We start from the raw sequence: 27,883 nt of genomic DNA, 5'->3' as shown, positions 1-27,883 counted from the left end.
GTACTACCCACCTCCAAATATCAGGGGGTAACCATTCTATGAACTTAAGTTATAGTCTTCCAGTCTGCCTGCCATATATTTGTTTAGGTATAGGAAGTTTGTATATAGTGTGCTATTTAAAAAATGTATGTAACTCATACGGTTATATGAATCTTTTTGTTTTTAACTTCTCTCAACATTATGTTTGAGACCTATATGCTGTATGTAAAGTTACAACTGCTCTGACTACTACAATATATTCCTTTGTATGCTTGAAGGTACTGTATTTTGTTATCCTATAATCCAGTGATGATCACTTAGGTTACTTCCAAATTTCTGTTCCTACAAATAGCACTGCAGCAAATAGCCTCATGGGCACCTATTACCTGTGGCATAGTTTCTCTAGAATTGTTGGGTATATGCATATTTAATTCGACATTGCTCTCCAGAAATGTTTGTATCTGTCAGTTATATCACTTAAAACAATTCTTTTAAATAAGAATTTCTCTTGCTATGAAAGGACACAGGATGTAAATTACCAGTACCTAAGGAATACCTGAAATGAATTTAGTAGTTCCAATATCACAAGATTATTCTGAGGATTAAATAATTGAAGACAACTGTGTTTATGGTTTTTATCATAGTAAAACAGAGAGCCACAATATGTAAACAAATAAGTGGTAAATGTATTCCTTAAGTAATTAAATGTATCATTGTTTGATGGGAACTATTTTATTCACTATTGAAGTTTTCCTAAAGCACTTAAGATTCCTAGGATCACGGTTTGAAACCCATTGAATGAAGGTACATAATGACCTTTTAGAATATTAAATAGCTCCAACATTAATTTTGCTTTCTTTTTCTTCTTACACCATTTTTTGAAGTTTAAGCATATAGTGATATTTTCCCAGAACAGCATTTAAAAATGTGTAGGCCCTTGCTTCCATAAGTCCTCAATTGAGATTGTCATCTCCCTTCCTGACATGTCTTTGAGGTAAGTATGAGGAAGATGATGATGACCTCCCTGGCTTGTCTCAGTTGGCACTGGGCCTCTAGAAATAAAGCTGAACGTAGGCTCTGGTCTCCAGTTGTAGTCCTGTGCTTTTACGTCAGGCCACATGGTCATCTTTTTGTGTGTCCTTCTGCCCATTTTGTTTGTGGGCAATCAGAGAGTGACCTTGGAAATGAGCACATGTGGTATGCATTTGTCCTTACAGATTACAGCTCTGGTTGTCTCTTCCATCTCTTTCTCTGCATTCATCTGTGTTCATTTCTTATTTCTCTTTCTACCCCCACACTGAGTGTAAACTTTTATTTGGGATTGTCATTTCTTACTTCTTCAAGTTTGATGCCTTGAATGTTTATTTTTCAGTGATCAGGAACCTCCCTATTCAATGATTACATTGCACGAAATGGCAGAAACAGGTATTTTTAAAGTTTTTTTTTAATACTTCCTAATGAACTAATGATTATGAAATTAATGATTATGAGACATTACCACTTTTTTTTAAATAAAAGATTTCAAAAACACTTAACACAGATGACAAGGAAAAAAAATCCCTTAGTGCATGGAAATTTTCTTATACAACGGATAGGAAATGTATATTGCATCCTGAATATGTAGCTGTACCTGTCAGTAATAGTTTTATCATTGAAATTATTACCAGAAATTTTTTTTGGCATTGTCAGATCTTTGGCCATAACTCCTCTAGAATGGGAAGGATAATTTTTCCCCCTCAATTTTCTAAGTGTAATTCTGAAAATAGAGCCAACTGCTTCAGATACTTAATCTTCTTAGTAAACTCCTATATCGTAAATAAAATGCCAAAAAGTATTTTAATCATATTTTGAGAACCCAGTACCATAGCTTGAATTTTCTCCAAATAAAGATGCCCAGAAATCACCAGAGCCCTGTAAATTCAGATTCTTTAACTCTATCATGATTACTAGCAATTGATGGCTATGTCCATGTCAAATGCTAGCTGCTTAAAAGTTACAGGATGAAGGCCAATAGTGTTCTATTTTAATATGAAGTTATCTTGTGTTATAGGTTATATATTTTCATGTTTTTCAAATAGTGGCTCCATCACATGATTTTCTTGATTTGCTCTTAGATGAAGGATGGTTGGATGTTGTCCAGTCTTTAATTAGAGTTATTCCATTGGAAGATCCATTGGGACCAGCTGTTATAACATTGTTACTAGATGAATGTCCATTGCCCACTAAAGTAAGTTAATACTCATCTTTTATAAAACTGTCATCTGTGCTTAAACACAGGATGAATGACCACAAAGAGCATTTGATATGATGCATTTCCTCTTTATCCATTTGAGGTCCGTTTCAGTCAATATTAACTTCATTATGTCAGCTTGGTTTTTATTCCTAATGAAGTGCCACATCCTCCTATCAATAGCTTACTATAAGCTTTAGTTTAAAATTTAAAAATTTTTAAATGGAAGCATTTATATCTAAAATACAGTCTTTGGAAAGTAGAAGTGAGTAATCAGTTGCTGAGCTGATTTTCTTATCTTTAAACAATTTCCTCATAAAATTTTTTTACATGTTTTCTATTTAAAAAACTGTTATACTGAGAGCACTTTGAGTCTTACTCAAACATTAAAGATTATATAACCTTGATTATCCCTTACACAGAACAAAAGTATCAAACTTTCATTGCTTTAATCCATATGTTTTATGGAATCCTTTTTTTAAATTTTTGGATTCTGACATCTTTCATTTGTTTAAGCGTCAGACATTAAGGCCCAACAGGGCAAAGCAATAGGGACAGAAGGGAAAACTCTTTGGCCAAGTCACTGATGAACTGAATGTTGACTAGGCTTATAAGAGGTTTGTTTCTGTTACAATTTGCCTCAAAAACTCGTGAGATTTGTTCTTGCTTGGTAAAAAAAAAAATTAACGTTTTACTTCAACATCACTAGGCCCTATTGTTGTGAATTATGATGGCATTTGGGTAGATTTAGTCTACCCAAATGATTTAATGACTCAAGAGTGTATAGCATATTTTTGGTATAATTGGTACATTTTGAATGAAATAGAATTTAGCGATTTATGTGAGACAACTTTCAGGCTAATCAAATAATATTTCCCATCAGTAATGGTATTATTGGGTACATTATATCATTTTTTATGGTTATTCTGAGTTAACACCTGATTATAGCTTTGGTCTATGAGAACTACCTTGGAGAAAACCTAAGTAGCGTATTTATCAAATCCACTTATTCATTTTTGTTTTTAGGATGCACTCCAGAAATTGACTGAAATTCTCAATTTAAATGGAGAAGTAGCTTGCCAGGACTCAGGTCATCCTGCTAAACACAGAAACACATCTGCTGTCCTAGGCTGCTTGGCGGAGAAACTAGCAGGTAACTCTGGGAAGCTCCACCAAGGAAGATCTTAAGTTTGTTGACATTAAGGGGAAGATTGCACTGCAGGTCTGATCAAACCTGCTGTACCAGAAAGAAGTATCTCCCCGACCCTCCAAAAAAATTGAGGGACAGGGATAACTGGAAAAAATTAGTCAAAGGCCACAGCAGTAAATGCAGTCTAATTAAGCTTTGAGGATTTTCAGAGGGAAATTTAAAAGAACAAGTTTTACTTACTTGCTTTAAAATTAAGAATAGGAGAAAAGGCTGAATTCGGTATAACAAATAAAGATTATGTATGTATGTATGTATGTATGTAACATACATATACACACCCTTTATAAAGTTTAGCTAGCTAATGAAAACATAAAAGGTAGGGGGGAGAGGAAAAGGAACTTTAAACTGGAACAGTTCCTGAGAAAAGAAGCAGATATTTAACTTGTTCATGAATGGTACCCATTTCAAGGAAGTTAACATTAAAGTACAGGTGAGTAGCTCAGCTAGTTATGATCTGTATCGTGGAAGAAACAATGGACCCAGAATTGGAACAAATAGGTGCTGGTTCATACTCTGCCATGTGTTCCCCAAGTGGCCTGGAGCACATCACTTCACTCGGGGCGCAGTTGCTCAGCTGTGATTTGGGGACAGTGCTATTCCCTACCTCAGAGCGGGAGGCTTGGGTAAAAGGATGTACAGGAGAGTGCTTTGTAAGAGTTCTACCGAAACAACTTTATTGTTACTAGTTGCTGATTAAAAATAACATGGCACGTTTAATTATATCCAGTGTTTGTTGTATTTGTCTAGGTCCTGCAAGTATAGGTTTACTTAGCCCAGGAATACTGGAATATTTGCTACAGTGTCTGGTAAGTGAGGCATCAAAGCTAGTTATTCTTAGCCATTTAGAATTGTGCATTTTTCTAAAATTGCCAGCTTAGCCATTGGCACAGAGAATGGAATCAGTTATAAATTTTATTTGCAGGTGTTTCCTGAGTGTTTATTCCCTCTTGTGGTTGAAAAAAAAAGAGGGTGGGATAGGAATTTATTACAAGCAAAAACAGCTGGGTTGGTCTGGTTTTAAATTTAGGCATGAGATAGCGGCTATGATTGACTTTTTTGTGTGTGTCCTTAGAGTCTGCCAAATGGTAGTAGGGACCTCCCCAGTGGAAACAAAATTACATAGCATTCCGAGCCAGGAAACCACCGGGTCAGATTCCTAGTGTATCTAAATCTCTATTCTCCCTTCCCTCCCCCATCATTACTGCTCTTAAAACTGTTGTCGGGGATTTGATGTATTTGTCGGGGAAGCTTTTGGTTTGCTGCGGCTTTGCTGTCAGATCTCACACTGCTGGACCATAGTCTTGGCTGGTCTGTACTTTTAAAAGTTATTTTTACAGGCCTAGTGAGCATCTGGCCTTCAAAATCTGAAAGACCTTTTTCAGTACTATGTGATATGTACTTAAAACACTTAACACTGTGTTAGGAAACCACTCTGGGGATACAGAAGTGGTATAAAAGTTCTTTGTCCTCAAGAAGTTTCCTGGTTAGTTGAGGGAACAGAACTACCCAGTCAAGACAATAAGCCTCCATTTTATGACAGGAGGTGATCAAGGGCAAAATTACTTCCTTCAGACTAAGTGCCACACGAGTTCTGAGGTGATTGGGAAGTGGGAGGTGTGGGTGGTGCGAACTGGGAGTCACGGGAGACAGGCTTCCTGATGAAGGTGAGACCTCAGCTGTGACACACCGTAAGGTTAGAGTATGATTGTGCACACGGGAAGGAAAAAATGGGTTTCTGGGCTAAGGGCACGTCACTGCAGAGCCCAGAAACAGACGTGACCATGTTCCTGGCCTATTACAGAGAATTGTTGGATCAGAAGATAGTGTTCAGAGACATGAGGACATAGGCTGAATAGCCAGAAGGGGAGGGCCTAGGGCCTGAAAGGCCAGACACTGAGATTGTGAATTGATACAGCAAGAAGCAGGGTGCTGAACAGGCTTTGCAGCAGGGGAGGATGGTGGTTATATATGGGCTTTCAGAACCTAGTTGGGCACCAGGGAAGTGAGTGGAATCATTTGATGTCCTAGGGCTCCTAATGTAGCTGTGCGAAAGGATGGCTGTGAGATGTGATGTTACGCAGATAGACCTTTCTTTACATACAAGCACATGTGATGTGAACTTAAATGTAACTGAAAGAGCTCACTTGCTGCTCTCCCACCTGCCATCAGCATTGTGGAATTCCTTTCAGAGAACAGATTGAAAACTAAGCCATTAGTTATTAATTTCATTATTATTTTAGAGCACAGCACAATGATGAATTGTTCTTTTTAGGGTGCTGAATAAAAAGTCATTTTTTGCTACAATTCTAGGTTTCTGTTTGGCTTGCTTAAATGAATGTAAGAATCAGCATTATTTTATTTAATAAAGCCCTAATATAAATGTTACTAAGTAAAATAACATAGTGCATTTAACCAGATACTTTTGAAACTTCCATAACTCTAAATGAGCCCAATAACCTTGAGAAAATAACATAAGGCTTGAAGAGGCTATTTTGGTTCTTCAATACTAACAATATTAGCAAAGGGATAATCAAGGACTTGAATGAGTAAAACTATCTGAGTGTCCAACAAAAATCTAGCACATTGGGTAGGAAGAGGAAGTTGATAATTTGCCGCCTCTGCAGGGGAATGATGTTTTTGTTTTTTGTTTTTTTATCTTTTGTTGTCTTTCAGAAGTTACAGTCCCACCCCACAGTCATGCTTTTTGCACTTATCGCACTGGAAAAGTTTGCACAGACAAGTAGGTATAGTGACTTCTTGCCCTAATGATCTTATTATCGGTTGTTAAAAATCTTATTTTTCTTAGTAACTGGATGAGTTTATGCTTGGAACCCCATCAAACATGCATACATTCTGTTTTTGTCTGTGTAGACACCTCAAGGCCAGTGAGATATAACAGAGACAAAGGCAAGAGTTTTCCCACCTAAGAATCAAAACTTGGTGACCATGATTACCCTCTTTTTGTAGCTAAAAATTTAGTGATGAGGTTGCTACTTTCTAGAAAATATCGGAGCTCTTGAGCTATGTCATTATTCTAGTTTCCAAGTTCTCTATTTACCTCCTCACTCCTTCCCACCACCAATCTGCCCAGTGAATCATCTTACTCTTTCAGGGTTCATTCAAGGTTTATGTCTTTCCAAACAGGTGAAAATAAATTGACTATCTCTGAATCCAGTATTAGTGACCGGCTTGTCACGTTGGAGTCCTGGGCTGATGATCCTGATTATCTGAAACGTCAAGTTGGTTTCTGTGCCCAGTGGAGCCTAGACAATCTCTGTAAGTAGCAGTTGCCTTCTATTAAAATGCCAGTTTCCGTTCGCAGACCCATTTCTTGTATAGAATCACTAGTCTTCAGTTTGTAAGAGTGAGCATGAGTCTTTCCGTATAAGGTCCCCTACTGGTAGGTTGGCTGTATTCTAGCAGTTTAAAAGCATTCTAAGGGCCCTTCAGACAAGAATTATATGACTTGCTTCATTGCAGTGGTTTGGAACAGGACCCACAACTTCTCTGAGATATTCCTGTAATGAGTATGGAGAGCGAAAGCATAAACCCAGCAGTGCTGCTTTTCCTAGTGTTTGCTTGATTAAGTGTGGCAGTGTAGCTGCAAAGTCAAGGTTATAAGTCCCCTTACCAGTTCTGCCCTTCACGAGCATCTCCACTTCTGAACAGTAATGACATTGAGCCATAACACTAGCTTTTTCCTACAACAGCTAGCCTTAGAAACATGACCACTTTTTCTTTTGCAGTTTTGAAAGAAGGTAGGCAGTTGACCTATGAGAAAGTGGACTTGAATAGCATAAGGGCCATGCTCAATAGCAATGATGTCAGCGAGTACCTGAAGATCTCGCCTCATGGCTTGGAGGTAAAGCTGCGTATGGACATTAGGGGTAGGGGTTGGGGGCGGATATCTTGTTCTCATTTTCATGCCCTGGTTCTGAACAAAAGCAGTTTCCTATAGAGTAGACAGAAGTTTATTTCATATTCAGAGAGTGGTTAGACGTACACGTGGCAGGAGAGAGGGTATTGGGGATATCATTTACTCTTTTATATCCCACATAGTGCTGTACACATAGCACTATATTTATTGACTGTTTGGTTTAAATGTGTCCATTTTTCATCTCTGCCATTTTATTCAGCTAAAAGGTACAAAGACTAGTGTTTCTAAAAGAGGCCTGCCTTCTTTTAATCCCTGCATAGCCAGTTGTATCTGGGCTAGTGTTTCCCCTCCTCCCTGTGTGTTGGAAATGCTTCTGATTGTGTGGTGAAGGTTGATGAGAGAGCTGCTTATGTACCATAAGGCAGTAGACATGTCAAGATTAAACAGCTGTTTGAAGAATGGCTGCAATAGCCCTTTGAACTTACATATTGCCAAATGCTTTGTGTAGTTTTCTGCTTTCAATTATTTTTAGGTACCGCATCTTATACCTTCAATATTCTTCTCTCCCTCCATCCTATCAAGTACAGGTTAAGGCAAGGTTTATGCATTTGTAAAAGATTCTACTATGAGAGCAAAGCCCTGTAAGTATTTAAAAATGAAGCCAGTAGCCTTCACTAATTCTTACTGCAGCCATCTTTAAGGTCTTCCAATCCTGTTAGAACTCCCAGGAAATAAAAGTGTAATATAGTGTGTGCTTCATTTAGTTTTGCACTTTTTGTCACTGAGGATACACAGAGAAGGAAACCGTTCACCAGAAGCTTTAATAAGGAAAAAGACAGCCTTTTGAGCAGTCAGGCATTGCTGGTCTTCAGGCATTGAAGGTGGACTGTCACGCTCTTTGGTTTTGCCAGGCTCGCTGTGATGCCTCCTCTTTTGAAAGTGTGCGTTGCACCTTTTGTGTGGATGCTGGGGTGTGGTACTATGAAGTAACAGTGGTCACTTCTGGCGTCATGCAGATCGGCTGGGCCACACGCGACAGCAAATTTCTCAATCATGTAAGTACCCTGGAGAACTGTGCCAGTGGGTGTGGCAGCAGTTTTTTGCTGAATGGGTGGAAGATACTTATTTTTCAGATAGGTTTGTGCAATAATTGTTTCTTGGGCTGGACCACATGGTGCCAAGTCCCCAACGGTGGCTTGCTAAACTGATTTAGAAATAGAAAAACACATTTTCTCTGGTGGGTGCAGCTCATTTCTGCCATTTAGTTGCAGAAACTTTGCCTTCTCAAGTTAAGAGGCTTAAAATACTGTTTTCCTACCTTCCAAAGTGCTTGATATAGACTGTTAATTTCTTTCTTTAAAAAACAAAAACAAAACATTTTCCCCTAATTCAAGTACTGGTCGATTCCTTGTTAGAAACGGATAAAGTCTGATATATCTTTTCCCAAATGTAGGATTTGATAAAGTCTGATACATCTTTTCCCAAATGTAGGATATATTTAACAGTGTTCTCATACTTACCACTTTGATTCAAATGAATATTGTTCTGCCCTGGCCGGGTGGCTTAGTTGGTTGGAACATCGCCCTGTACACCAAAAAGTTGCGGGTTTGAGTCCCGGTCAGGGCACATACCTGGTTACAGGCTTGGTCCCTGCTCAGGGCACCTATGGAAGGCAGCTGATCAATGTTTCTCTCTCTCTCTCTTTCTAAAAATCAATAGAAAAATATCCTCGGGTGAGAATTAAAAACAATAATAAATAACAAACAGGCATTGTTCCAGTTATTCAGAATCTTTTTTCCTTTACAGACAGGGTGTGGTTTTATGGAATAAGTCATTCCCAGGATACACCCAGTTTCTAAAGATTTGCAGTCAGTCTATAGAGCCTTTTAGTTTAACTATTACTGCTTGGGTTTCAGTTTTGAAAGGGTGATCAAAATGTTGGGCTTGGAGACCGAGCATTAAAGTGAGAAGCTTAAGGATAGTTCTTGTTCAGGTCACCTACAGAACAGTTTTGTTGTGTTGTACATTTTTATGGGGAATGGGAGTAGTGAGTTTCCAAGGATGCATCTTGACTTGTCAAAAATATCTTTTGCGTTTTCCTGAGCATCTACCATGTGCCCAATCTTTCATATACTCATCTCTTATCTGTTAGAGAGTTTGGGAAGGTGGTATTCTCCCATTTAAAGATGAAGAGAATGAAGTTTGGAGAAACTAATTTAGAAACTTGCCCAGTGTCACCTAGCCTCCAAGTGCTGAAGAGGTCAAACCCTGGTCAGGATAGCGCAAGGAGCACTTCACTGGTTGAAGCCTCTCGCCTTGGAGAAAATGACCGTTATCTTAAACAGAAGAGGAATGACTTGGAAGCTGATCAGGGTTTCCCAGACTGTTGAGGGGTTTGGGAACTAGACAGGTTCCAAGGCAATGTCCAAGGCTAAGAGACAGGAATTACAACAGCCAGTGTTTTCAGGACCAGGATGCCAACACTGCTGCAACAAATCAACCCTAACCTTCCCTCCATGTGGGGTCCCTCTCACCATGCCAGGTGTCTGTCGGGAGGGTCCTTTGGCCAAGCCTAGGTCACATCTTTACCCTTCACCTCCAGAGCAGGAGGTGGGACACTGTATCTTCATTACATTCCTTGTAGCAGGAAGGGGTTGGGATGCTGGACAGCACAAAAAAGGACAGTGTCTACCACATGTAGAAGGGTTCAGAATATTCCCTGAATGACAAGCTATGGATGAACTTTCTTTTGCCTTTTTTTTTTTTAAGTAATCTTTCCAATACTCGAATGTATAACCAGAAACAGGCAGATCAAAATTATCACCCCAAGTACCAAGCTAGCTATCCTGTTCTCTCATTTATTTGTCTCAGCCAAGGGAACCATAGTTAGCCCTGGGAATGTTTTCAGGGGGGTGTAGTACATCTAGATTGCTCTCTGAGATGCAGGCTCAAAAGGAATTTTTAAAGTGCATCTCTGCTTGGTGGAGGTGCCTACTTCTTAGCCTGTAGAAGGTGATCTGTGATGAAAATAATTAGAGTTCCCTCTTTGTCCCACAATGTCACTCTGTTGGAAAATTCATCCAGGCATAGAGAGAGGACATTGCATGGTAAAGTCTACTCTTAACAACTCTTGGTGGTTAGGAACCTCCTAGGAATTTCTTTAAAGTGTTCTGTTGAGGACTTTTAGGACATTTCTAGAAAGTTTAGAAAAAAATTGCTTGCATTTTGCCTGTGTCCCAACATCCATAAAATAAAAAGTAAGTTTTTTACTTATTAAGTTCAGACTTTGAAAGAGATAGATAGCAGGGTGGTCTTTGTAGTAAACTGGTGAATTTCTTCTATGCCTAAAGGCAGTCAGATGCAAGTTCATTTAACTCTTAAATAGTCTGAATAGTCATTCAGAACAGCTAATTCAGAAGCATCACTTTGGAGAACTCTCATCCAAATTCAGAATATAGTAGTCCAAGAATTCAGTATATTGTAGTCCCAGAGTCAAGGGGTATGGTATGTTAGAGCCTTTTTTCAGTCTATGTCCCCACTGCACTGTTAATCTCCTAGAATAAGCAGACCATCACCAGGACCCAAAATGAAATCTTACTTGGATTGGGCCCACATTTTCAATTTCTTTCTCTATTACAGTCTGTCACCCTTGACCCTTAAAGATAATAGTTGTCAGATTTGCATGCTCCCGCTATTTTTTATTATCACTCAAAATAATTTAAGATCCCATTCACCCTTTTGTTTTAACAAAATTGTGAAATAATTAAAAGGCAATAAGTAATAAAAGAAGATGCCAGGGACCTGTATGTTGCTCAGGCTGAGCTGATCTCAGAATAGCTATTAGCTGATTGTCCACTGGAACCTTTGTCCTTTCTCCAGTTTTGAAATCTGTGAGCAGTGGGTGTTTTAAAGTTCACTACTAGAAGGGTGTTGGCCCAGGCACAGTGAAGTGGACAGCACTCCTTTCTCAGAAGATTCCAAAGTCCAAACTTGCCTCTCCTTGCAGTGTGTCCTTAGGCAAGCTGGCTGACCTCTCTGACCCTTTATTTCCTCTTCAAATGGAGTCTAATGCCACCCGCCTCAAGCTGGTTAGTGAGAATTAAATGGACTTACAAATGTGAGACGTGGTAGATAGTTGCTGGTGAAGCCATTCTCCATTCACTTGGAACCAGACCTCTGGGTCAGAATTTTAGCATCTTTCAAGAACATAGGCTCTCCCTTCATCCAAAAAGCTTAGGATTCCAGCCACCGGCTTAATGGTTAAAAAAGACACTCTTTTCCCACAACACAGCAGGCCTTGTTAATCTTCTGGGCCCTGTCTCCCCCCAGGAAGGCTATGGCATCGGGGATGATGAATACTCCTGTGCATACGATGGCTGCCGGCAGCTGATTTGGTACAATGCCAGAAGTAAGCCTCACCTACACCCGTGCTGGAAAGAAGGTATTCGTTTCTCTCCATTATGAATTTCTCAACTAGGTTAAGACATTGCTTATTATGAAGCATCTATTATGTTGGCCCTTAAAGTGTTTGAATGGAAGAATATTAAATGTGAAAAGGGTTAGTTCGCCTTCATACCCCCTGCCATGGCTGTGAATGCTATTCGCCTGCTAAGTTCACCTCTGGTGGAGCCCTGCCTTCAGCAAAAACATCTCAATATAAATTTCTTAATTTAGTGGGAAATGATCCTCTTAAGAATGTGAATTCTAGTTTCCTCTCGGTACGTTTTGAATCAAAGCACCATGGAGATATTGAAGGTACTGAAATTGTAATGCCGGTTAAATGATATTTTCAGAGACCAGGTGGCTGTGGAATAGGCACTATTCAGTGGACACGTTCTGGGCACCCCTAGAGCAGCCTTTAAGGATGGCTCGCTCAAGCACTTTTGTCCTCAAACATGCCTGCTCAGCCTCCCTTCTCCAGACATCAGGCTCAGGGTGCTGCAGGAGACACATGCTACCAGAACACTGAATTGTGGCTCTGGGGTTTTTTGCAGGAATGTATCTTAGCAATAGTGTGATCTTCACCCCATTCAATTCTTGTTCCATCTCATCAGTGATGAGAGGGTCATTGGTCGGCTGCCTCTGCTGGGGATCGAGCCCGAAACCTGGGCATGTGCCCTGAACGGAATTGAGCCATGACCTCCTACTTCATGGGTCAATGCTCAACTGCTGAGCCATGCCGGCCGGACAGCACTTTCTTCTTAATGGTACATTAAAACACTGGTATGTAGGGGTCAGAGCAGTTGCAGAAGAAGCAGGAAAGCTGGATATGTTGAATCCATGGCTACAAATGCAGACTCAATACAGTGACATTAAAACCCTGAGATTCTTAGCAGAATCCCAGGGGTATTCACCTTTATCCTAACAGTGTTTTGCTTTATCCTGCAGGAGACACAGTAGGATTTCTGTTAGACTTGAATGAAAAGCAAATGATCTTCTTTTTAAATGGAAATCAGCTGCCTCCTGAGAAGCAAGTTTTTTCATCTACTGTGTAAGTAGCTTTTTCCAGTCAAAAATTTGAGGACATACACTTTTCTCCAGGGGAAAAAAAAAAAGTCCATTTATGTAGTCAGTTGTGGTGAAAAACCACTTTATTTCAAGTAATTGGGGACCCATTTGATCATAACTAAAGCTATCCCAAAGTTTGACATAGGAAGATTAGGGCAGGAGATCCTGTCCCCTTTTCGGCTAGGGTATGAATCATTCCAACCTTTGAAGACCACTTCATGTGTGAGCGTTGCTTTGTTTTTATGAATTCTCTTGACCTCTGTACTCATTTTCATCTGTAGATCTGGATTTTTTGCTGCAGCTAGTTTCATGTCATATCAACAATGTGAGTTCAATTTTGGAGCAAAACCATTCAAATATCCACCATCTATGAAATTTAGCACTTTTAATGATTACGCCTTCCTAACAGCTGAAGAGAAAATCATTTTGCCAAGGTAAGGAATCTGCACAGACCATCTCCAGACTTTCACATATATCTCATGAAAAATTACAACACTTTTTAAGAGGCTTTTTTCAAAATATAATTTTGAAAACATGAGTAAAATGGTGACTTCCTAGGGAATATAAATTACTAAAACACATTCCAGAAGAGATAGAAACAAGACAATTATTATAAAATTAATTGAAAGAAATTAAGAGCTATGTTGCCAGAAAGTACCAGCCCTGAGTGGTTTCACGGGAGATCTCCACCAAATCTTTGAGTAGCAGATAACTTCATTGCTATTCCAAATGTTGCAGAAGCCAGACAGAAAGAGCACTTCCAAATAATTTTTATGAGCTTAATAACATTGGTTATAAAATCAGACAATATAACATGCACATACACCAAAAAAACCTGCAAACTAACTCCACTTGAATATCAATGTAAAAATCCTAAATAATAGGAAATCAAGTGAATATCTGAACAGACTCGGGTTTATTGAAAGAGACTTCTTGTTGGGTTTTAGCTGCATGGTAAAGATGTCAACACTCTTCTGCAACCATTAGGACAGTGAATGCCATCTTGGGTAGAATTTCGCAGCCCATATTTGCCAAAAACTGTGATTGGCTTTAATTGTCTTATTGGATGAATGCCTGCTTTTCTTCCTTACGAGTTGATCATGGTCTGTTCCTTAGCTGGGAAAGACTTCAGCTACTTCTTGGCAATTACTTCAAGTTGAAACACAATATGAACCAAAGTTTATCATTTTTTAACAGAGCAGCTTTCTGGGCCTTTGTGAGGAAGGATGGTCCTGTTACTAATGCCACATGTGTTGTTGTATCAATGACAGAGCCTCTCTCAGCAGTGGAGACCACACTGGCCCTGGCTCTGCCAGTGTTGGGCCATTGTGCCCCTGACAGTATCTGTAACAATGTTGAAATCCTAGCTTCTGTTTTGACTCAAAAAGCAGGTCTGGGCTGTGCTTCACCTTAGACTCAGTGCTTCAAGGCTTGCAGCATTGTCTATAGCAACAGAACCTCCGGAATATCCCCAGAACAGAAGGACCACTTACATCCCAGCTTAGGGACCTGAAGTTCACTCCTAGAACTTCCTTTTAACTTGTCTTGGTGCCTGACAGAGATTCTGAACTTAAAGTTCCTCTTGGTGGAAGTCTGAAGTAACAGCTCTCTCATCTGTCACACCCCATCACTTTTGTATTTAGCTAGTCTTCTTGGGTATGTCATGTAAATCAGTCTGCCTTCTCACATACACCCTGAAAGGTCTGATCAATCCATCTAAGAGTTCCCCTGGAGGCTGGCTGAACTTACAACTGCTTCAGCATTTAGTTAACCACTCCCACAGAATCACTTTCCAAAAGCCAGATGGCTGCAGGCCTCAACTATTGGCAAGTCTCCTTTTCTGGGCAGCTTCTAGGTACTCTCTTGGTACCATGTCAGTTCAGCACCAGCGGTGCTGCAGCCTGCCTTGGATACGAATGACAGAGTTACAAGCGAAGGCAGTCCTGTGCCGCACTAGACTTCGTTGTCTCTGACAGTGACGCTGGGATAGGAGTTACTGGACGCTAATTGTGTAGGTTCCTTAATTCCAACCTTCTGCTGGTACATTCCAGTCAAAGTTACTTACAAATTGTGGCATTAAGTGTTAACATGCCCAAGACCATTTTCTATGCCATTAATATTTTCAGCCCATGTCCAAATCTTATATTCAGGGTTACTTGTCTACTCATAGGAATAGTATTCCTTCTTGGCTTCAGAGTAGGAGATTGTGACCCTGTGACTACTGCTATGTAGCCCCTTTTTCAGTCACACTTTTCAAAGCATTTCCTATGCCTCACTGCTAACGGGCCCCATTTCTGTGTTGACACACTGTGTTTTCTGCTTAGGCACAGGCGTCTCGCTCTGTTGAAGCAAGTCAGTATCCGGGAAAACTGCTGCTCCCTGTGTTGTGATGAGGTAGCAGACACACAGTTGAAGCCATGTGGACATAGGTAAGAGGGTTTGTTTGATTGGTTCTTGTTTTGCATATTAGGCAAAGTTTCATCCTGTTCTTATATTGCTTTTAGAGTGTTACCAGTTTCATAGCTGTTCATCAAGGTTTACTGTATCTGAAGTGTCCTGAATTAGGAATTAGGTTTGTCAGGTGGTACATGGCTGCCTTCCAGAAAGTACCTGAAACAGAAGCTGCTTGAAATTGGAGGCCTTCATTTTCTCAGTACTATATTTTTAATAGTTTTCACATCACAAAATATAAAACGTTTAATGCTATTTATGAGCTTCTTGGGCAATCCCTCTTAGTCTTACAGCCTTCTCATATATTTATTATTTATACTCCTAACCATTGAGAAGGCAGCACCTCCCTGCCATCTAACCAAATTTCAGTTGTCTGGGATGAACTCAATCGGCAGCCTAGACCCTGTAGAACAGAGTGGCTAAACATCAGCAAGACCAGCAAGTAAGATGGTCCCCAAGAAGGCCATTCCCTCTAGGGTTAGAAAGGGGCTGGCAGTGTTCGGGCCCTGGCCTGGCGCAGGCATGTGTGCTGATTGTGTAATGAGCAGTACCCATGTCAACTCCCTGTAATTCAGCACAGCCCATACCCTACCTTAGCCCATACCCTATCTTGCTCTTATTTTTGCGGTAGCTTTAGCCACCAGGGCTCCAAGGGTTCCAGAGCTGGAGTGATGGGCCCCAGTTTGTCACCCCCAGGTATGACTTAGCCTGGGCCCCAGACTGCCTCTGTTCGTCTGCTATCTTTTAAAATGGGTTGTTATCTAACGGCTGCTAAGGGGAGTGAGTGCAGTGTATCTTGTTCCACCCTTAGCTGTACCAGTCTCTCTCTCTTGAAAGAAAGGCACAGTGGCTCCAGCTATGATAGCAACTCTGGAGCCCAGAATTCCTCACTTTGAGCCTCTTTGGAGGTTTTAGTTATCAGGGCCTCACAGGCAGATGCAGAGTTTAAAGGTTGGGTATCTTGATACCCTTTTTGATCTTTGCTCTATAAGGATGTTTAAGATCCCAAATAGCAGGGTATGGTCCTATTCATCTGGAAGAACACACATGAACTTCCTCAGAAGAGGAAGACCGAGGATCAGAAATAGGAGGGAAACATTATTTATCATACATTTACTTCATTTTTTAGCCATTAATTATTACTCGTTCAATTAACAAGCTGCTTAGCATTTTAGATCATGGTGGCAGCCGTGGTAAGTCTGGCTTTTCGAAGTGTTGACCTAACTGGCATTTGTCTTTCTCCTCAGTGACCTGTGCATGAATTGTGCCTTGCAACTGGAGACCTGCCCATTGTGTCGGAAAGAAATAGTGTCTAGAGTCAGACAGATCTCTCATATTTCATGACAAACGTGAAGAGGCATCACGGACTCATTTCTATTCAATTCCAGCCAATGTGGAAAAGAAAAAGAAAAAACCCATCTCTAATCAGTTGTACGCACATTGAAACTTATAGCCATGGCCAGATTTTATGCTAAAAATGGTAGTTTGTCAAAGAAAAAATTCTCTTAGAATCTAACCCAACTTGCCAGCCCTAAGAAATTCCTTTCAAGGCCAGGGAAGCTGAATGCTAACAAGCTAGGCCTGTGGCACTTCTGTGACACAGTAGGGGACGGTGCCCTCTTGAGCGCTGGAACCACATCGGGGTTCTCCTTGCTGGGTTCATTTGGTTGTTTAACACAGGGTGTTTTGTCTCATTCTAAAGTTTTATTTGGACAGAGGTCGTTATGGAGAAGTAAATGACAGCGTTTCTGGGTTGAGTATAACTTCCCATTGGTCAGAAATAGCGGTGTACTAAGTGTGGCGATTGCACTGTAAGACTTGAATCTATAAAACTAAAATCACACAGGTCAATACTACAAGCAACTTGGAGGGCCTGAAAGAAGGTGCACAGACTGTAGAAAAAACCCAAATTTTTGATATTTCAGTGATTCCAAAGAACATTCTAGTTTTTTTTAACTGCAGAAAATCGGTGGTATTTTCACATTCATGACGTTTCTATCCAATTTCAGTACCCACATTTTTGTGAGGAAAAAATGTTTTAACAATGCAGGAGGAATTCTTAAATTAACTGCAATGTTTGATGAGAAAATTTGGTATTTTTAAGGTACCATCAAATCAGGTTTTTGTTAAAATTTTTTTTAATCAGTATTGTTTTTGGAAGTAATATACTTTGAAACTCTTGAACTAATAGTCTCAAAAACTCTTAGAGGACAGTCTGACAGCACGTATTCCTATTGTTTTAAATAAATAACATGGTTTTGAATAGTAAATTCAATTGTGGATTGTTGACTGTGTCTTCATCAAAAGTGTTACTCCCTCTCAGGGTCTCTGGTGAAGACCTTCAAGAGTTTGGTTTTTTCCTCCCAGAAAATTGGAAGGTAGAATTGTAAATTCATAGAACTTACTTTATAATGGTGTACCTCAGCAGCTGCCTTTCGATTTATGCCAAGTCCTTACTGAGTTTATACTTGAATAGTAAATATGTCTTCTGAGTTTTACAGTGTCCTAAACTCAATGCACATGTTTTTCTTCCTTGCCTACCCTTTCTTGTTTGTAGTTCATTAAAATGTCCTATTACAGAGCCGATTTCCTTCCTGGCCGTACTTGTTGGGGTGCTGGATTTTTCCCATGTCTTTAGTCTTCCATAAATTCAAAAATATATATAAATATATATATATATGTTCTCTTCTTTAGCTTGTGGTGAATACAGTAATTTGCATTGAAGAAATAAAACATTTGTTGCCTTTTTTACTAAGATTTCACAACTTTCATTGGTGCCTGCTGCTAAAGTCCCAAGATAGCACACTCTCAGGTTTAAGGGCTACTTTCCAGAGTAGGAGAGAATCAAGTATTAGAATTAAGAAGCAAGGTTAATCCTTCTCTATCCAGCAAATCTTTATTGAACATCTAGTATGTTCTGGGCATTGTGCCAATGGGGTCTACAAGACAGATCTATTCATGGAGCTTGCTTACATCTGGTAGTGGGAAGAAGATGGTATACTTGTGTTTATTGTAATAAATTTTTAGTGCCTTGAAAGAAAAAAATGGGGTACTATAAGAGAGAATGAGGGGGACTTAGCTGAGATGGGGGGAGAGGGCAGAAGAACCCTCATTGAGAAAGTAATATTAGTAAAAACTCAAAGGAAGAAATAGGACATGGCCAGGCAGAGAGACTGAGAACAGGCTTCCAGCTTCCAGGACTGGGTGGCTACGTGAACACAACATACAGCCCACGGCCCTAACTCAGGAGGAGAGGAGCTCAGGGGGCTTCAGGGTTTGATGGGAGGCCCCTGCGGCTCGTGGCATAGGAACTGAGAGGGTGGAATTGCATGTCCCGGTGGTGGAGAGTCGGGACTGCTCATGAAGCCGTGTGAAGGATTTGTATTTTATCCTAAATGCAAAGGAAACAATGGTGTTTAAGCACGGACGTGCTTTGATAAATAATTTCAAAAGATGGCTCTGGCTTCTAAGTGGAGAATGGGGCAGAGGGCAGGATAGAGGGTGAGCAAGAAACAGAAATAGCAAGACCATCAGGGAGACTGAAGTAATTCAGCTGAGAGGTGAAGGGAATCTAAGTTCAGTGGAGACTGGGAAAAGTAAATGGAATCAATAGCTACTCTGTTGGTAGTCAGAGGAATGCAGGAGCCTATTAGCTTCCTAGAAATCTACTCTTGAACTTTGTTCATAAGATGGCCCACTTTTCCAGTTCTTAACGTCTAGACCCTAAAACAAGGATTTCATTATTATTCAGGATGGAGGCAAAGTTGCAATCTTGGAGCTGCTTCCAAGGGAAAGACATTATTCCACATAAAAGGAAAAACTAGCAAGCTAAATGGGAGAGAGTAAATGATAGGTCTCTATTCCTCATGGCCTGTAAGCATTTTAAGAGGGATGGACAGCGAGACTTTTACTGATGATACATTGTACCAGAGAGAACAATGTAATTTACATATTTTTTAATTTTTTGATTTTTTGTTTATTGTCAAGTCATTTGCATTAGGTTTTTTTTTTTATCCTCACATGAAGATATGTTTGATTAATTTTAGAGAGAGGAAGGGAGAGTGAGAAACATTGATCGGTTACCTCCCGTAAGTGCCCGGCCTCAGATTAAACCCGCAACCTAGGTATGTGCCCTGACAGGGAGTTGAACCCACAACCTTTGGTGCACAGGATGATTGTCCAACCAACTGAGCCACGGGGCCAGGCATGTAATTTATATTTTTTATTTCCCCCAGGATTCCAGCCAAAAAATGTTTTTAATGAATTGCCACCTTTTTTGAATGATACTGATAAAGCAAGGTAAAGTTGTGATGCTGTTTGCAGAATGCCAGGAAACCAGTCACAAAAACAATTTCACTTGCAGAAAATGACTTTTCATGAATTTCAACCATCTTGAATATGTATCCATGAAAACAAACTATCCAACTAAGATCAACTTTCAAAGACTGTACATTTTTTGCTATTCATTTAAAACAATTATCAATGCTAACCCACAAAGGATTTAAGAAACATTTATTAATTAGAAACATTTAATATAGTCAAGTAAATTAATTTTTCTACAAAAAGGCCACCATTCTGTTTTTTGTTTTTTGTGTTTGTTTGTTTTTTCAGAAAAGTATCCTGTTCTACTTTCAGTATTGTTTGACAGCTCAGGGGTTGGGGCCTTATATAACATGACGAGTAAAACGGGAGTGAGCCTAGACTCAGGTTCCAGCCCCACGATGCAACTTACCACACGTATGCAAGTACTTCCAAGCCTTGCTTTCCTAACCTGCAAAATCAAGATAATACCTCATAGAATTGTTGTTGTTTTTTATCACAGAGCTTCAAATACTTTACTTTTTTATGCACTTCTATTGTATTTATTGGGGTGACACTGGTTAACAATATTATACAGGTTTCAGGAGCACAATTCCACAACACATCTGTACACTGTATTGTGTTCACCTCCCCAAGTTAAGTCTCCATCCATCACCATTTAAACCCCCCTATACCCTTCTCCACCTCCCCCCACATTTCAAATATTTCAAAAAGAGACAATGTATTTATAAATGCTTAGCACCAGTACTTGGAACATGCCTGAGTAAGTGGTTACCTATGATTATTACCTTTATTCCCATTTGTTACAGCCAGAGATGGTGAAGTGAATTAAAAGATGGGCACAAATTCTTTGACATTTCTCCCATCTATAATTGAGGTGTATGTCCCCTCCCCTTAAGTCTAAGGTGGGCTCTGTGTCTGCTTGACCAATATAATTCAGTGGGAGTGGTACTGTGCCAAGTTTCTAGTCCCAGGCCTTTAGGTAACTGGCAGCTTCCACTTCCTGTCTCTTGAGGTATTTGCTGCTGGACCCAGCCACCACGGTATGAGAAAAACCAAGCATCCCTGGGAAGACCTGCATGGAGAGGAACTGAAACCCCTCCACCCCAATCCCCTAACCAACATCCGCACCGAGCTCCCAGCCAAGAGCCAGCACTAATTTTCCAGCCATGTGAATGTGCTTCTGGGAAGAGGCTCCCTGGCCCATTCCATGTGGAGTGGAACAGGGACCAGCTGTGCCTACCAAGTCCTGCCCAAATTGCAGATTAGTGAGCAAAATAATTGTTTTAAGCCACTAAGTTTTTTGAGTGGCCTGTAACAGGGATAGATAACCAGAACAGATGAAACCACCGTTTCCTCCTCCACTCTGACCTCATACATGATTTAGCAGTAGAAAGGGTGGGCAAGTTCATTTCGTCCAAAAGAAATAAGTGGTTTATGGAGAAAGTAGGGCATGAGGAAATTTGCTGAGTTTGCTTTGAGCCGTGTGACCAGTGCTTGACTGAACAAACTCAGCTGGGTTATTCAGCAAACCTTTTCAGATGCCTGCCTTCTATTTGGTGTTAAGCAGAGTTAGCACCTCTGAGAATTGATCTCACCCTGGATACAATTATGTCTTGATAACAGTCGCCATACCTTAAATCCCTGTACCACATACCACACATTTGGCCAAAAGGTATAATCCAACCCAAGAGACAATGCTCAGTGGTCCAATCGAGAAATCAGCTCTAGGGAAACTTTTTGTCAAAATTTGGCAGTTTGGGGGGGAACTGGTTTCTGATCGCGTTGTTCTAAGGGGTTCGTCTTTCATCTCGCCTAATTAGCCAAGAAACCAGTTACTGCCAAATAATCTTTATGATGTGAAGATTTATAATGTACAAGACATCGACTTCTTGCTGTGAGGCTTTCCTTCCACGAGAGGGAGTAGCTGCCTTGCAAATCTGACGTTGGCAATTACCTAATTCAAAAGCTAAGGATTGGCTCAAGCGATTTGCAATTTATAGTGCCCTTAAGTCCCGCTTTAAACTACTTAATCTTCTTATTGTAATTTGAAAATGAGGAAATTGAGGCATCTGGCTTGGATTCCTTCCATAAAACGAGGGCGAGCTGAGATCGAAACGTCTCACAGCGCGAGACCCCGTCAGCTCCCCCTCGGCGCCCACTGAGGCCCAGCTCCCCCCCCTTCGCGACTCTCCCTCCTTTTCCCTCACTTCCTCGCCCTACGTTTGGCCCGCCCCTGGCATCAGGCAACACGCGTCTGTGATTGGCTGTCGGAGGCCGCGGCGGCGGAAGGGGTTGCGGTGACCATGGTGACGGGAGGCGGGCGCGGCGCCTGAGGGTCGCTAATAGCCGCTAGCCCCCCGCGGTGGCTGCCGCCGCTCACGCAGAGGCCCCGCGGGGCCCAGAGGCCCGGCAGGCGCGTGGCTAGGCTGTGATCCTGCCGTGGCCTCGGCGGCAAGGCTCCCCCCCGATGCCGGTTGGGGCCTCGAGGAGCAGAACGGAGGTTGGGCCCGGGCCGCGGGCCGGGTAGGAGGCCGATTGGCCGGCTCACCCGCGCGGGGTGGATGCGGCGGCGATGGACGCCCAGGAAGAGAGCTTCGCGCTGTCTTCGTAAGTGATGCTCCGGGGGCCTGGGCACGCTGGTGCTCGGTTTCGGCCTCTGCCCTTTGAAACGGGTGTCCTCTGGGGTGGGGGACTGTCAAGGCTCCGCCCCAATTCCCGGTGTCGATTCTGTGCGACCGCTGGGTTCAGGCCCCGGAGGAGAGGCGTGCGGGGCGGGTGTCACGCATTGATCAACTTCTCCATCACAATCCCCTCCCCCCCATCCCCGCCTCCAACCGTTTGTCATCACCAAAACCTGGCGGCAGGTTTGAGCTGTCGAGGCCCGACCGCGGATTAGAGTACCCTCCGCCACCAGGGACCCTGATCTAATTGCTCCCTGCCCTGGCCGGTATCTCTCCCGCGCCAGGTTCACGCTCACAAGCAGATAGCTGTGGATAGCGAAAATGCGGTGAGGACCCACAGGAAATAAATGTGGAGGAGCCTTAAAGATGTCCTATGCCACCCTTTATTTGTCTCTTTTGTAATTCCTGTGTCACATCGGGTTTGTCGCAGATGCGTTCAGTGTATTTTATTCTGTTTGGAATTGTTAGATTGGACAATAATCATTTTAATTGTTGAAGCTGAGTAATAGCAAGTTCATTTTGCTATTCTTTTTTCCTTTTTCGCACCTTTGAAAATGTCCGTAATAAATTTTTTAAAAAAACGATTTGAAACAGCACCTAATCAGGCATGTTTTTTTCAGCTCTTCCGCCTCTGATGCAGAATTCGATGCCGTGGTTGGATATTTAGAGGACATTATCATGGGTAAGCTTCCTTGCCGGTTTAACCTGTGCTCTTTACTTCTTAGACCCTTGCTTTTAAAGACACTGACATCAATTTGGAGTGTTAATTTTTAAAAGAGAGAAAAGATCAAGCTGCATATAACTTTTAATAATAGCACAATGAAATATTAAGCTTTACTGTGATTTGTCTTAGAGGCAGACAGCCCAGTATTCCTTTAAACAACTAATACCCACAGAATCAGGAGTCAGGAAGGGAGGGACTTTTCAGGAAATCGGGCATCTAGAAGTTATGGGGCTCTTGGTAAAACTTCAGGAAATATTGACCAACTTTATATCAGAGACTAAAAGCAATTAACGTTTTTATGACATAAACCACAATATAATACCATAATCATAGCACACATGTCCATGAAGAAAACACGGTGTCATACTTTTAGCTGGTTCTGTATTTCCTGTTTGTGGGTTCATGGTGGCATCCGTAAGTCCTACTAAGTACTTGGCACCAAAGGTTTAAGACAAATATGTGGAAGAAAAAAACTTAGAATTTGAGAAAATTTTGTCTATTGTCTTTAAGTTTTCTGAGAATGAGGAAAAGAACACTGTTATTTAGTGTTACTGTGTTCCTCGTCTCGTTTAGTCTGAAAATCACTGACCAAGTTTTTGTATGTTCAGGTGCAGTAAAGGTTCATCCCCTTAAATTAACCCTGTAAATACAGATGTTTCACCATTAAGCTCTCATTCCATGTCGATCTGAGGATTTGGGGGATACTGAGGAATACTTTGAGTTCTTTTGCCCTTTATGAGTACCCTGTACCCTGTGGGAAAATAAACCCTCTGTAATCCCAGGGTATTTACCGCAAAGCCTAGGTCGTTTGTGAAGCTTTCCTTTTATTTTTAGATATACCATCCTAATTCAGTTGTTAGAATTTCATATTTTCTAACATTTAAGTGTTTGCTATAAACTAATCTCTTTGCATGAATGCTCATGTAAATTCCACCTAGCAATCCTATGTAATAGGAACTATGATCATTCTCATTTTCCAGTTGAAGAAACTGGGTATTGTGCCCAAGGTCACAGTTCTAAGTGGCTGAGGTGGGATTTGAATGCAGGCAGTTGAGCCTCTGTCAGAGCCCATACATTTTATTCACTACTGTTTCCACCGCTGCTGCTGAAATTAAGTTCAGAGAACCGTTTCATTCCTTTGTGGAAAAGTAATGTGAGGGGGGGGTTCCAGCCCACCCGGTATGGGTATGTGTAAAATGAACTGGACGATGGTGGTGGTCATGTCTGTGCAACAAGTGAAGGTGCTTAGTGCCCCCAAAGTGTACACTTAAAAATGGTGAACAGCCCTGCTGGCGTGGCCGTTTTAAGTTGTGTATGTTTCAGTACTACTTAAAAACCAGTAATGAAGAGACTGGATTGGTCTACTTCAACTTCGGTGTCCCATTTAACACTTCCTTGAAACACAGTTTTCTCTCTCCTGGAGACTGACCATTGCAAAACCAGTTCTGGCATGTAATTCCTGCCTATTTATAAATCGGAGTGGTTTTTAGTCTGCGTTAAAAAGAATAGTTCTTTTTAGATGATGAGTTCCAGTTATTACAGAGAAATTTCATGGACAAGTACTACCAGGAGTTTGAAGACACAGAAGAAAATAAACTGACCTACACGCCTATTTTTAATGAATATGTAAGTGGATTTCTGTTTCTCTTGTCAGAGATCGGGGTTTCATAGTGAATTTAGAATCAAAAGATGCTGAAATTTGCTGGACTTCTAAAACCTGCCACCAGATTTTAGAATCTGGTTTAGTTCTCCTGTTGCTTTCCTCCACACAGCTTTTGGGGCAGTTTTTCAAACATCTGATGATTTCATCAACTTCTGTTTTCACAAGATGTTTGGCTTTATCATAATCCTGCTTTCAGTTACAGTACGTGTGTGGCCACCACACCTTGCACTTATTTATATACTTATGACCTTTTCAGTTTTCACAGTTTTTTTCTACTATGTAATCCAGTTAGGTATGTATGACTATTAGGTAAACGTGAAAACCAAGACCAAGATCACTAACTAGTTGGTGGCAAAATCAAGACTAGAATCCAGGAACTTCAATTCTTGACCCTTGAGCCTTTCCAGTCTGCCAAGGTGGGCCCGCCTGCCGGAATGATCTCATCTGCCTGAGAAGGGGTTTCAGGATGTTTTTTTCTTAACATAGAAGCTTGACATAGCCAATGCAGATTCCCTCAAGCCAGGCCTCAGCTTCTAGGGGCCCTGTGATCAGCTTTAGTGTATGTTCTGTTTGTCCAGGAAGAAAAGGCCATTGCTTTCTGCGAGGGGTGGGAGCCCTGTTGCTGTCCCTGCTGACCTGGGAGCATCATGTAGTTACAGTATAATTAACTGTGGATGCCCCCCCCCCCCCCCCCGCAGTGAGCTAGGAGAACAGGAGCTGTTTCGGTTCTCTTTGGTATCCCCAGCACTCAACACAGAGGCTCTTAGGACAGGCTTTCTGGACAGCAGTCTGTGGTCTGACAGATCCTTCCCACTGTTACAGATTTCTTTGGTGGAAAAGTATATTGAAGAACAGCTGCTGGAGAGGATTCCCGGATTTAACATGGCAGCCTTCACAACAACTTTACAGTGAGTTGAGCTCAACTCTCTTACCTTTTTTCACCTTCCTCCTCCTCTTCTGGGGAGAGAAAAAAAAGCGCATTTTTCCAGCTCTTGAACATCACGGCTGAGAGCACGTGGTGGCCAGGTCCGGGTGGGAGGGCCTCAGAAGCTTTGAAATCTTGAAGAGACAGAGTCTCATCATTTGCTCATGGAACAGCCACCCTTTTCTTTTGCAGGCACCATAAAGATGAAGTGGCTGGTGACATATTCGACATGCTGCTCACGTTTACTGATTTTTTGGCTTTTAAAGAAATGTTTCTGGACTACAGAGCAGTAAGTCACTCTTTTTTCCCCCCAATTTTTGTGTTTTTTTTTTTTTTTAATCTTAACCCAAGGGTATTTTTCCATTGCTTTTTTTAGAGGGGATGGAAGGGAGGAAAGAGGGAGAGAGAGGGAGAGAAACATGGATGTAAGAGAGACATCAATTGGCCGCCTCCTGCACCCACCCTGGGGCCAGGAATCAAGCCTGCAGCTGAGGTGCACACCCTCGACCAGAACTCGAATCCATGACCCTTCGGTCCACAGCCAGATTCTCTAACCACTGAGCCAAACTCGCCAGGGCTGTTTTGTGTTTTTAGTAAGTCACCCTTACCTGTTGGCCACATTGAGCCACTTAGAAAGTTACAAGAACTGTTGGAATACAAACCACCTCCCGTGCTTTTCCGTGTGAGCCTGGCCAGTAGCAGCTAGTGGATGTCAGAGGAGTGAGCCGCTGTCCTCCGTCAGGGACCCGGGACCCTTACTGAGGAATTACATTCTCGTGTTTAAGACTGACCGGGGCCAGTGCTAAGCAAAAATGCCAGTAACACTCTCCCCCTTCCTGTGTGCTCCGGTGCCCCACACTCCCACCCTGAGTGCCTCCTTCCCAGGCCAGGGTTCTGAGCTAGAGAGGACTCTTTTCTATTTTTGCCTCTTGAAGTTGTTTCTTTCCCCATGTAGGAAAAAGAAGGCCGGGGACTGGACTTAAGCAGTGGTTTAGTGGTGACGTCATTGTGCAAATCATCCTCCATGCCAGCTTCCCAGAACAACCTGCGGCACTAGGTGCCCCTCCAGCAGCGAGGTTGTTCTGGACGTCAGCCGTCAAGTGCACTGGCAGAGGCCTCAGCTAGCAATGGAAGAAGAGATCTTGGGGAGACTGGCTCTGTCCGGCAACTCTTCATAAATTTCAAGTATTGATGGGTCAAAAAAAAAATGGCATGACCCTCCTAGGACCTGTTTCTTCAGAAAACCCTTGTGTTCAGTAACCCTAGTACTCCTCCCTAAGTGGACATCTTTCTCAGGGGCTTGAGTCAGGCTCCCGGACAAGCCCACATCCAGTGTTCTGCCTGGGGGGGGCCTTCCCTAGCACACATGTTCCTGTGTCTCACAAATGGGGTTTTTACTGTTTGGGTGCATTTATCTAGGGTGCTTGCCAAGCCAGCTGCCTGTCTTGAAATTTCTGGAGCTCCTATTGTCACAGCAAGTCTTGGCTGTAGGAATCAACCGAGAGAGATGTCCTTTACCTAAAAGCTACATTCTAAGTCAATTCCTAGTCTTACATTTGCAGTCCCTGTATCACTGTGTCTTCTGCTGGTCCTGATGTAGTCCCACTCTTTCTAGAACTCTGTTTTAAGCATTTTTGAAAAAAATATTTTTATAGATGAATACTCAGGCTAACCTAGTGGGTATAATCTTGGAAGTTCCATGATTACCCACTTCAAGATCAAAGTATTATATGCCATGTCCTTTTTAGCTATTAGTGCCACAAAAGCGGACAAGCTTTCTCTGTGGGTGCTCCAGCAAGTGTGTGTTTAACTAGAAGCAGACTAAAGGTCTTTCTCCTTTTCTCATAGCATGTTGAGTGTGCAGGTTTGCTTCAACTTTTTCTGTATCAATCAATTCGTTAGGTTTTCTGTTGGGAGAGGGGGTCTGCAGGTCCTTTTTCCTGTCAAAATCTTCCTACCAAGACAGTGTTCTGGTCTAGCTCAGCAGGAATAGATAGCAGACAGCTTCACTGTTCATCTGCCTGCTCTGATTTAGTGCATTGGCTTAGTGCTATGTTTGCTAGAACATTATGGACCAGAAAACATGATGTCACATCTCCAGAAAGAAAAAATTTTAATTCCCAATGTGCACCCTAGATTTTTTTTGTTTTTAAGTAAAAGTAAGAATCTGTACTGACTTTTTACTTGGCTGTCTGGTTTTAAAGGCTGAGCTATATATAGGCTATGTGTTTTCTGTACTGATATGACGCTTATTAAATACTTTTATACTGTGAGTAAAATTTGAGGTGTTTTACAAGAACCATTTCAATTAA

General features: G+C 41.5%; 2 protein-coding genes across 5 annotated transcripts in view; both read left to right on the top strand.

Annotated features, from left to right (window-relative positions):
* Window positions 1–18,006, top strand: part of RSPRY1 (ring finger and SPRY domain containing 1) — a 32,943-nt gene extending 14,937 nt beyond the window's left edge. For all 4 annotated transcript variants that reach the window (XM_016206541.2, XM_016206538.2, XM_016206540.2 and 1 more), the window contains 13 exons: window positions 1,352–1,404; window positions 2,094–2,206; window positions 3,236–3,362; window positions 4,167–4,225; window positions 6,093–6,159; window positions 6,564–6,695; window positions 7,166–7,281; window positions 8,208–8,351; window positions 11,626–11,737; window positions 12,685–12,787; window positions 13,086–13,238; window positions 15,129–15,233; window positions 16,503–18,006. In XM_016206541.2, coding sequence (XP_016062027.1) covers window positions 1,352–1,404; window positions 2,094–2,206; window positions 3,236–3,362; window positions 4,167–4,225; window positions 6,093–6,159; window positions 6,564–6,695; window positions 7,166–7,281; window positions 8,208–8,351; window positions 11,626–11,737; window positions 12,685–12,787; window positions 13,086–13,238; window positions 15,129–15,233; window positions 16,503–16,599 — 1,381 coding nt within the window. In that variant the 3' untranslated portion in view covers window positions 16,600–18,006. The remainder of the gene's footprint in view (window positions 1–1,351; window positions 1,405–2,093; window positions 2,207–3,235; window positions 3,363–4,166; window positions 4,226–6,092; window positions 6,160–6,563; window positions 6,696–7,165; window positions 7,282–8,207; window positions 8,352–11,625; window positions 11,738–12,684; window positions 12,788–13,085; window positions 13,239–15,128; window positions 15,234–16,502) is intronic.
* A 3,984-nt stretch (window positions 18,007–21,990) lies between these two features.
* Window positions 21,991–27,870, top strand: ARL2BP (ARF like GTPase 2 binding protein). Its single transcript, XM_016206571.2, has 6 exons — window positions 21,991–22,185; window positions 22,880–22,941; window positions 24,503–24,609; window positions 25,469–25,554; window positions 25,764–25,860; window positions 26,527–27,870. Exons 1-6 carry the CDS (start codon window positions 22,151–22,153, stop codon window positions 26,626–26,628), a joined length of 489 nt encoding a protein of 162 aa, XP_016062057.1. The 5' UTR covers window positions 21,991–22,150; the 3' UTR covers window positions 26,629–27,870.
* The last annotated feature ends 13 nt before the right edge of the window (window positions 27,871–27,883 follow it).

The sequence above is a fragment of the Miniopterus natalensis genome, chromosome 18 (genome assembly GCF_054644295.1).
Source record: "Miniopterus natalensis isolate mMinNat1 chromosome 18, mMinNat1.hap1, whole genome shotgun sequence".
Taxonomy (NCBI): Eukaryota; Metazoa; Chordata; class Mammalia; order Chiroptera; family Miniopteridae; genus Miniopterus; species Miniopterus natalensis.
The sequence above is the reverse complement of the archived record's forward strand: the minus strand, read 5'-3'. Positions and strand labels throughout refer to the sequence as shown.

Excerpts from the sequence above, each read along its gene's own strand:
- ARL2BP (XM_016206571.2), top strand. The coding sequence starts at position 22,151 with ATGGACGCCCAGGAAGAGAGCTTCGCGCTGTCTTC. Across the intron at positions 22,186-22,879 it reads GAGAGCTTCGCGCTGTCTTC|CTCTTCCGCCTCTGATGCAG; the intron begins GTAAGTGATGCT and ends TGTTTTTTTCAG. Across the intron at positions 24,610-25,468 it reads CGCCTATTTTTAATGAATAT|ATTTCTTTGGTGGAAAAGTA; the intron begins GTAAGTGGATTT and ends CCACTGTTACAG.